Source organism: Seriola lalandi, unplaced genomic scaffold (assembly GCF_002814215.2).
Source record: "Seriola lalandi dorsalis isolate HSWRI2012SDOR001 ecotype SW California unplaced genomic scaffold, Sedor1 jcf7180002054977, whole genome shotgun sequence".
In the NCBI taxonomy this organism is placed as follows: domain Eukaryota; kingdom Metazoa; phylum Chordata; class Actinopteri; order Carangiformes; family Carangidae; genus Seriola; species Seriola lalandi.
Window position 1 is genome coordinate 1,072,897 of NW_019525527.1, and position 10,635 is coordinate 1,083,531.

Here is a 10,635-nt window from a genome sequence, read left to right on the forward strand (position 1 = left end):
TTGGCTCTTCTTCTCTGTTTCATATCAGTGTGAGGAAGAGGAAGCTGCCATCAGCTGCTGTACTTCTACCATCAGTCCACTAGATGGCGTCATGACGCTGCAGTGACGTGAAGAGCAGCCCAGCAAACACACGGGATCATGGACGATCATTAACATCCACTGAGTTTATCTGACAGTCTATGTCTAATGCAGTACAAGTATAAAGTACTAGAACATGGAAACACTCCAGAGAAGTACAAGTACCTCAGAACTGCACTAGAGTAAATGTATTCAGTTACTCTGAAGAATCTGATCCTGATTATTGATCCAGCAATGAGAAATTAGTAATAAATAAAGTCTCAGTAAAGCTCTGACAACAACATGACATGTTCAGTATTGATCAGTGATAGGGATTAATAGTCAGTATTGATCAGTGATAGGGAGTCACAGTAAGTATTGATCAGTCATAGGGAATAATAGTCTATATTGATCAGGCTAATATTCATGTAAAACATAAGTAAGAAGCCACACTACTTCCTGTTGGAGAACCAGGAGCCTCTGACTCATGTGATGTGGTGTTAACTGTCTTTCTGCTGTCAGCCCCTCAGCCCGCCACACTGAGTCCACATCAGTCCTATAGTGTAAATCTAATGACAGACCACTCACCCACAGAGAAAGTCACAGCTGTTCTCCAGCGGCTGTCTGGTCGAGCTCAGACCACATTTAGAGGCTCAGACAGCGGGAGAACAGTCACTCCTCTCTGGCCTCTCCACAGGCTGATTGTTTCTCTGTTTCTGTTCTTATTCCACTGCTTCTTCTGAAAACATACAACATGGCGGACATGGTTAATGTCTGTCCAGACTTTCCAGTTACAGCGCTGACCTCAGTTACAGTAAAATTATAATAACATGTAGTGGGTTGGAAATGCCACATGTTAAGTTTTTCATGTAAACAGACACCCCCTAATTTTTTGTTAATTATTTCCATCCATCTATCCATCCATCCATTTTCTACCGCTTATCCTCTAGTAGGGTCACGGGGGGGCTGGAGCCTTGTTAATTATTTGAACTAATCTAACTCTGTTATACAGTTTTGACATGAGGTCAATACTCAAAGATGTCAGTAGACGGCGCTCTAATGCCACTGTGGATATCTAAGGGAGATTACACGTATGTGCTCTGCGCATGCGCAGCCCAATATTAAATGAGCATCGGCTGGAACAAGACGCTAACTTTGGCTCTCTCCCTTATTAATCCACAGGTATGTTAAAACTGGCTTTTCTATGATTAGCTTGGGTTCATATATCGTGTAAATGCATTACAGATCGTTGTGTGAAGTTGTGACATGGTTTTGAGATGTATTTGGGACGTATTTTTGTTAGTGTGTGTCTTGGCGGGCGCCGCCATTGAGAATATTAACCTCCGTGAATTTCGGTTTTCTACTGTTTTGTCAGCGCAAGCTACCGACATTTGTATGTGGTAATATACACAAATATGTAGTTTTATACTGTTGTGTTGTATTTAATATTAAATGAGCATCGGCTGGAGCAAGACGCTAACTTTGGCTCTCTCCCTTATTAATCCACAGACTGTTCTTCTTGGCTACATGGTGCAGCCTTGCCTGTGTAACCTTTGCTGCCGGTCCAGATTTCCCCTCGGTCTGGCACCGGTAACAAACACAACAACAACAACAACAACAACATCAACATGAAGGTCAGATAATTGAAGTAATGACGTTAAGTGTTATCGAGTAAACCATTACCATCTGTTCACATTACCTTCAGAGGAGAAAATAATATGCGTCACAATGGTAGGTGAAAGTAAAATACAGAACAGAAACTTATGGACGGAAAAGTTAAAAACATGTTCGGTTATAGTTTGACTTTTTTTAGAGACACAAACGTTTAGAAACAACCAAACTCCTGGAGGTTAAGTGAGAAGTCGGTGTTTGCTGGAGAGAAGCCAGGTCACTTTCACAGTGTTATAGTTGCTATGGTGACAGAGTGCAGCGGAAATGAGTTAGCATTTTAGCACTAGCTGCCTGTCCCTAATTCAATGGGTTTTAGGGGCTATTTGTAATTTTTGCTATCTCTATATAGCTAACGTAGGAAGGTGTTTACTTACCAGTCTAGAAAAAACGTTGTGAGTTCACCATCAAATATCATCCCTTTACTCACTAACAGCTGTCTCCAGAGGTGGAAACTAACAACAATGTTTACTAGTGTCTGTCACGTCTTTTCTTCAACTGAAGTTAGCATGCTAACCAGCTAGCCCCGACCGGTCTCAGTTTCCGACAGACTCACTGTAGCCTCTAGTCTGCCAGGAGGACAAAGCTGCACAGCGGAGGTTATTATAACCTCTTGTCTTCTAAATGCAACAATGGCCGAAGTTCTTGTCATCAACAGTCACCACCACCTGCTTCCGCCATGAAACAAAGTTTGGCGGCAGAGAAATCTTAGCTTTACTTAGCTAACTTACCCTTGGGTGAGTTTTTGGTTCATAACTGAAATAAATAAGTTATAATCTGTAACTTTTCCACATTAAAATGTCTAAAAATGACTTGAGCTATGTTATATATGTATATTTCGAGTAGTGTACTTACGTTATCCCAGATGTTTCCAGCCTCAGCTCAGAGAAATCTGTGATTTTAACATTGATGTATTATTAGCATTGTTGTAGTATTAACTGGATGCCCGGATATAAAAATGGCGCCAATTCACTTCCATACTAATTGCCCGCCTGGCTCATAGGCATCATGGATTTTAATTATGGTAATAACCGAGACAGTTAATAAAGTTACAGTCTATTCGTTATATTGTTATAGAGGATCTGTGGTAACGGTTCGTTTCATTTGGTCGCCTGTCGATGACTTCCTACCCCCCAAGTGCATGGGTGGGCTTTGTAGTTGTCTTCCAGAAATGTAAAATTTACTTTAATCTAGTTTTAAGCCGCAAACACATTCTATACCTTGATGGTTTTCAACTGTATATTTTAACCAGATAAAGGATTTTTTTCTGAATATGAAGTTATCAGAGAAAATAGTCAGGCAAATGTTAGACAGCCCAGCTCCCAGCCGCGGCGCGTGAGGGGTCCTGTCCTGTGTCCGCTGGAGAGTCTGAATCTGTTTTGTTTTTGTTTTTTTTTTAAATAGAAACAGCTTTATAAGTCTCGGTTTTAATCCCTGGTCTGTTCGTTATGGAGAGGAGGACACCTCTGTGGATAATTCAGCTGTTGGTAAAACATCCTGAGTGTCTGGTTCATAAATTATTAAAGAATCAAAGGTAAGCTATCGCAGTTTCCAGCTACTCTAAGACATCATGTGTCCCCCTGAAGAGCGTCGGTGAATCACTGATTTTTCTAAGTTAACTTTTGGGGCATTTTTGCTTTTTTTCAGATATCTACAGTGAGAGAGACAAGAAAGTCAGGGAGAGAGAGGGGGGAGGACGTGGGCCATGGGTCGGACTGCAGCTTGGCCGCTGCAGGTAGTTCAGGTATGTAATTCAGCTGCTGCTAAAAACCTGCTGAATATCTGGTTCGTAAGTTATTTAAGAAAAAAATCTAAGCTCCAACTCTTCCCTGACGTCTCTGTCCTCCATACAGCGTCAGTCAAACAATGACTTTTAATGTGACACTGCTTTATTCAGTGTTTTTAACGGTTAGAATCATTGAGTCTGTTTGATTTCCTTTACCACTGACACTGAGGGAATCCAAACAGGGAGAAGACAACAACTCCCATGATCCAACGCTACTTCATGATGTCACCCAATGTCACCTGTTGTTATTGTTTTGATTGAGAGACCGCTAGAGACAGGAGTTACAGACTGAGTTGAACACAAGCACAAGACTTTTTTTACATTTAATTCTCTGACATAAAACACATCAGTAAAAACTCCAGTCCTGATTTCTTGAAGCTTCTATGTGTCGGTTGCTAACATGTGTCCAAATGAAACTACAGAGGTTGTCGGGACGTTAGATGTTATCATGTTGAACATGAAAACGGATCTATTCACCATTCAACCTTTACAGCCGCGTTAACTCATCAGTCCACCTTTACAGCCGTGTTGTGTTTATACAAACTGTCACGAACTCTGTGAGAGGAAAGGCTTTTGTAGAAGAGGTCAGAAATCCAAATCAAACTACAAGTTGAAGTTTAGTGGTGGTGACGTTGAAGTCATGTGACTATGGTGTTGAAGTCATGTGACCATGGTGTAGTTGGTTACAGCGTAAGATTAGCTTTGATTATATTGAGGCATCAAACATCATACGGTGGTGTTCATTAATGAAGATGATCCTGAACTAAACCTGTCAGTCCATCTGTAAAATGTTTCACGTTAGTGGTTTTAGTTTTGAGTCTCTCTGTATCCATGCAGGTTATCATTTTTTATAGTGTATGCCCTACATGTGCCCTATGTGTGTGTGTGTTTTATATGCAGTTGACAGACCATTATCAGTAAATGTGCCACCATGTGCAGAGTTGTATTTGCAGACAGTGACCACTGGAGGGCAGCAAATACACACATACACTGTGCTGAATGGACACTGTTGTTCTAAACTCTGTGTGTGTGTGTGTGTGTGTGTGTGTGTGTGTGTGTGTGTCTTTTTGTAGGGGGGGGGGTGTTGGTTAGGGATGGTCATGGGACCCTGTTTGCTCGTCCTGGACCATGTGAGTCATATGAGAGAGGAGGAAGAGGAGTGGAGTGTAAAGACGAGAAGAAAAGATGGAGGACTTGTCCCGGTGGGTGAGTGAGGCCGGGTGGTGGGTGAGGAGGTGCTGCTGTGGTGAGCAAGATGAAGAGGAGAAAGAGAGGAGAGATGAAGATGATGATGATGATGGCGAGGAGGAAGAGGTGAAGATGGAGGATCTCGGCTTCAGAAAAAGCAGAAGTTCGACTTCGCTCCCTCCTGCTGAGGTATGTGATGAAACTGACATGTTACATGTCTTGGTAATTTTTTACAGTGTGTGTGTGTGTGTATATATAAATATATATAAATATAAATAAATATATATATATAGAGAGAGAGAGAGAGTTTTTTACATATATTTTTATATACTTTGCTGCATTTTCTACAGTGTTCTCCACTGCTTGGCATCTTTGTCATCATTTTTTACAGTGTGATTCCTGGCTTACACTTTGGACTTCTTCCCATGGTCTTTGTTTTTCATAGTGTAATTGTTTTGGTTTTAATTGTGGTATGAATTTTTTTGCCTTTTCTTTTAATTTAATCTGTCACAGTGATATTGTTAAAGCACATCACTGTTTGCTGTGATTCATTTTTTACAGTGTATCCTTAGACATTAGAAATTTTTGAATAATATAATAACATATTTTTAATTCCAGAACTAAAAACTAAGTACAGAAAAATAAAGCAAACACGGTTTAATGCAATGTATTAGATAAGTTAATAACTGACAAACTTATTCAAATAATTTAATAAAACATTTAAATTATATTATTTGTATGTAAAAATATTTATATTACATTTATTATTGGTAATATTTATACAACAATTTAATAATTGAATAAAAATAAATTAGGATGTACTTTGATTTAATATTACTGTGTATGGTATGCCTAACATTTTTAAGGTGGTATTACAGTTTAAGGTGGTTGAAAGGTTTCAGATTTTCACTTCCTGCCCTGCGTCTTTGTGGCACAGCTGGATCCGGACTGGTCTGGCTCGTCCCCCTCTGAGTCTCGGCCTCAGTGGTTCCACACGCTTCAGGTGCGACGGCTACGAGTTCAGCGAGGACGCAGCAACAGTGACCCGCTGGGAGGGAGGGGCTGCGAAGACCACTTCACCTGGGTCAGCTGACATCTCACACCTGTCGCTCCTCTTAACGACTAAGTACAGACTTTAGAGACTCAGATTAAAATCATTTGATGAGACATCGATGAATAATGAAAATAAAAAGTTTTTTTTAATTTATTTTTTATTTACATGTTTAGTTTAAAGGTAAAATCCAAAATGTGACCTTATATATGACAAGAAATATCACATGACATAACAGGACACATGACGTGGCGTGTCATATAATGACGTATTACATGTGATGTGACAGACGACAGGACATGTACAGTGATGTGTATTATGTGATCTGATTATTATATATGACATCACATAAGACAGGATGAGACACATGGACAATAACATATGATGTCACCTGACATATAGCATGTGACATACGGTATGACCTGACACATGCTGTGTGATACAATCTGATGTGATTCCTTAAATATGACATGATGAGATGACACATCATATGACACACAGCATATGTGATATGCTGTATGACATGACGTGTAACACGCGTGTGCTGTGTTCAGAAACCAGGTCTTCAGTTTGGAACGGCTCAGTCTTATCTGAGTCTGGAGAAACTGGGGGAGGGAGCGTACGCCTCCGTCTATAAAGGCATCAGCAGGTCAGTCATCACGCTCTGATGATGTCACCACGGTCTGTAGACCCAGCTGATGCTAATGACAATAACATAGATTCTATTATTCAATCAGTAAACACACACACACACACACACACACACATCTGTAAACACACACACAAACACACACATCTGTAAACACACACAAACACACACAGCTGCAGTAGAATATGTAATGTACAGTGATATTGTTAAATGTGTGCATTTAATAAAAGTCCTACAGGAAGTCCATGTTACAGTAATGACACAAAGCTGATGAGGCTTCACCAGGACTGTCTTAATTAATGGTTAATAATAATTGACTGATGCTTCTTAGATCAGTCATACGACATTGGTAAGAACAGCGACTGGGTTGCCAGGTTGTACAGAACCATCCTCCAGCAAACACTCATACACATTTGTAATGTGTCTCTCTGACTTCACTGTGAACGTTTCTTCTTCCGTGCAGGATCAATGGGCAGCTCGTGGCTCTGAAGGTGATTCGTATGAAGACGGAGGAGGGCGTCCCGTTCACCGCCATCAGAGAAGGTGACCAATCAGATCATGACTTCATCTGATTTATATGAAACACCCACAGTGTCCGGTTTCGTGTGTGTGTGTGTGTGTGTGTGTGTGTGTGTGTGTGCATGCATGCAGCATCCCTGCTCAAAGGTCTGAAACACGCCAACATCGTCCTCCTCCACGACATCATCCACACCAGAGACTCGCTCACCCTGGTCTTTGAATACGTGGTGAGAGACATGTCCATGCTGACCTGGGGGGGGCGCTGCAGTCAGCAGTTAATGTACAGCCCCACTGTTTCTAATGAAGCATCTCACTGGTCAGACATCAGGCTGCAGGTGATGACTCCTCTTCTTCTGTCGTTGTTGTTGCAGCAGACAGACCTGGCCCAGTACATGACCCAACACCCCGGAGGTCTGCACTCACACAACGTCCGGGTACGTCACGCATCCTTCAGGATGTTGAGGAGATAGTTGTGGTTATTAGACGTGGGGTTGTGTGAGGTCGTCATGTCCAGTCAGTGTGTTTCCTGCAGTAGATTCAGTTTAGAGGAGCAGCAGGAGGACCGGTGCACTAGCAGAGTGATGAGCTGCTGTGGGTGGGACAAATTTTAAGTTTATAATTTTCTGCAGTTGTTGTGTAATTTATCACAATATCTTGTGTTGTTACATCGGAGTGCACCATGTGTAAAGGTAATTTACTAAATTAAGTAAGGTCATTGACTGTCTGTGTCTGAGTACCACTGACTTCACACCAGTCACTTCCTACTTCCTCAGCAATATACACCTGACTACACCTCATTTCAGTCACCATGACGGCAGGTGCTGCACAGGAAGTGACACCTGTGTCGATCTGAGACGAGCTGAGACACTTGCTCGGGGTGTAAGACAGATCCTTACAGTCCCACTGACGTGATCTCAGGCTGGGGGGTGTGGTTTCTGGTGAAGGTGAACTGCACCTGTCTGCTGTCTGGTTGTAGATCTTCATGTTCCAGCTGCTGCGAGGTCTGTGCTACATCCACAGCCAGAGGATCCTCCACAGAGACCTGAAGCCTCAGAACCTGCTCATCAGCTACCTGGGAGAACTCAAACTGGCTGACTTTGGTAAGGAACAATTTACAGGAGCTCCGCCCACCACGCAGAGGCCCGCCCACCACACAACACCACGAGATAACTTTTATTTTCTCAGATAAAGATGTGAAACTATCTCAGATTAATGAGAGACGAAATGGTACTAGTCTTTACTGGTGTTTTACTGTGCTGGTCCTGACCGGTTCTGGTTCTGATTCAGGTCTGGCTCGGTCCAAGTCCATCCCCAGTCAGACGTTCTCCTCTGAGGTGGTGACCCTGTGGTACCGCCCCCCCGACGTGCTGCTGGGATCTACAGATTACTCCACGGCCCTGGACATGTGGTGAGTGCTGGAGCTGCTGCAGCTGAAGGTTGTTCTGTTCACGTGACTCAATAAAGTTTCTGTGTTTGAATCAGGGGGGCGGGGTGTATCTTCATCGAGATGCTGCAGGGGGCGCCGGCGTTCCCCGGAGTCACTGATGTGTTTGAACAGCTGCGGAAGATCTGGACGGTACTACCACTATTAATATTACTAGTAGTACTGTTATTACAACTAATACTAATACTACTAATAATAATAATAATATTAGTACTACTATTACTAATAATAATAATGATATCTGGGTTGTGGGTCTCTGCAGGTCTTGAGCGTCCCCTCTGAGGAAAGCTGGCCTGGCGTCAGTCTGCTGCCCAATTATAAACCAGGTGAGTTTACTCCACCCCCTACCTGTCCCAACAGCCAATCATAAGACAGCGAGGACAAGACAGTAAGTGACAAGTGAAGTGAGAGTGAAAGTACTTATGGACTGGACACAGTGATTAATCTGTGTTAATTAATCATTAATTTGTGTTTATTAACCATGAATTTGTGTTAATCATTAATATGTGTTAATTAATCAGTCTAAATAAACGTATTGTTATTTTAATAACCCTGATTAATATATATCCAGCCCGTGACTAATGCTCTGTAATGTTGGAGCGTCAGACGTCACCTCCTCCACAGACTAACAGCTGAGGATTAACCTATTTATACCGGGTGCTGCGAAGCGCAGCATTGTTGATTCCTCGTCATTTTCATGATATATTTATACATATTTTACATATTCATATGCTGCATGCGTCATGAAAATGACGAGGAATCTACAATGCTGCGCTACACAGCAGCCGGCGGGAGGGGCAGCACCCGGTATAAATGGGTTAAACAGGTCCAGCTCCTCACATGTTCCTCTCAGCAGGAGACACTGTGGGAGGTGAATGTGAAGATCAGTCCTCACTGAGTCAGACCTGAACCACAAGTTCTCACATCCACTAACTGACTGTATTTACCATTTACATTCCTCAAAGTATTATGGGAACTGTAGTTACAAAGCTTAGAGCATGTTGCACTATGAAAATATTTTAAAGTTAGTTTAGCATGTTAGCATGTTAACTAACAGTTGGCTGTTTGTTTTCTCTTCAGAGTGGTTTCATCAGTCCGAGCCAAAACAGTTCAGGACCGTTTGGAAAAGGTAAGCTAACTGTGACTCTGCATAATGGATGCTAAAGTGTTAGCATAGCGCTTACTATCATTTAACGTAGTGTGTGCTAAAGTGTTAGCATGAGCCCGGGTTACCTAACACTTTAAGCTAAGGTATTAGCATTTAGCCTGCTGTCATTCAACAGAGTTTGCCACCATGGGGCTCAGTATTACTCAGTCTACCATATGGTAAATTGTTAGCATGTTAGCATGGAGTTAACTATCACTTAACATATTGAACGCAAACACACATAATCAACATACACGCAAACAGGGTTGTACGCATGTTAAATCCTAACATGTCACACATGCTACATGTATGCTAACAGGACCACATGCATGCTTAAAGAGCCAAATGCTAACAGGCCCATCAATCAGTCTGTGTTGATCTGAATCAGGTTGAACCAGCTGCCCTATAAGACGGAGGACTTGGTCCAGAGGATGTTAAAGGGAGTCCCTGCAGACCGGATTTCAGCCCACGATTCTCTGCAGCACCCTTACTTCAGCACGTTGCCTCTTCCCATCATGCACCTCAGAGACAGTAAGGGCATGCTAACATGGCTACATGCTAACATAGTTGTATGCTAACAAAGCTATACATATGCTAACATGCTAGTATGGCCATATATATGGTAAGATAATCATTTTCACTGACATATGCTATGTTTCCGTAGCTGCCGGTTTGATTCTGTCCAGTCTCACCCTGCTAACACAGTTAGTATGCAGTTAACCAACCCAGCCTCACAGGGTTTTTCTGTGTTTTTCAGCTGTGTCCATCTTCAAGGTTCCAGGTGTTCGTCTGGAGACGGAGGTCAGGGACATCTACAACCCTGGGCGGAGGGTGAAACCCTCCCTGCTGCCTGGCGCCAAGTGCTGGTGATGAAACCCTCCAATCAAATCACCATCCGCCTGAGAGGACGAGCAGAGGGGTGAACAAACTGAGACTAGCCAAAACCAAAGAACAGTTAGCATCTTAGCATCAAACTGTGAGAAACAATACCATAAGTCAAGCTTACCTTCAAAATAAAATCATGATGTGTAATATTGACCTATGTTCCAGGGACGGAGAGTCTGAAGGGACAAACTCAGAGACAACTGTTAAACATATGAGGGAATAAAACTGCAGTATTACAATA

The 10,635-nt window shown here is 42.3% G+C and overlaps 1 protein-coding gene and 1 long non-coding RNA gene across 2 annotated transcripts; both read left to right on the plus strand.

Annotated features, from left to right (window-relative positions):
• The first annotated feature begins 578 nt into the window (after positions 1 to 578).
• LOC111646860 (uncharacterized) lies at positions 579 to 3,522 on the plus strand. Its single transcript, XR_002759984.2, has 3 exons — positions 579 to 1,691; positions 3,130 to 3,259; positions 3,373 to 3,522. It is a non-coding gene; the product is annotated as an uncharacterized LOC111646860 (long non-coding RNA).
• Positions 3,523 to 4,589: 1,067 nt separating this feature from the next.
• Positions 4,590 to 10,635, plus strand: cdk15 (cyclin-dependent kinase 15). Its single transcript, XM_023396421.2, has 13 exons — positions 4,590 to 4,888; positions 5,637 to 5,783; positions 6,305 to 6,399; positions 6,863 to 6,942; positions 7,051 to 7,145; positions 7,290 to 7,352; positions 7,895 to 8,018; positions 8,206 to 8,326; positions 8,401 to 8,494; positions 8,625 to 8,688; positions 9,443 to 9,491; positions 9,898 to 10,040; positions 10,267 to 10,635. Exons 1-13 carry the CDS (start codon positions 4,697 to 4,699, stop codon positions 10,377 to 10,379), a joined length of 1,380 nt encoding a protein of 459 aa, XP_023252189.1. The 5' UTR covers positions 4,590 to 4,696; the 3' UTR covers positions 10,380 to 10,635.

Excerpts from the sequence above, each read along its gene's own strand:
- cdk15 (XM_023396421.2), top strand. The coding sequence starts at position 4,697 with ATGGAGGACTTGTCCCGGTGGGTGAGTGAGGCCGGGTGGTGGGTGAGG. Across the intron at positions 6,943-7,050 it reads GTTCACCGCCATCAGAGAAG|CATCCCTGCTCAAAGGTCTG; the intron begins GTGACCAATCAG and ends GCATGCATGCAG. Across the intron at positions 8,019-8,205 it reads ACTCAAACTGGCTGACTTTG|GTCTGGCTCGGTCCAAGTCC; the intron begins GTAAGGAACAAT and ends GTTCTGATTCAG.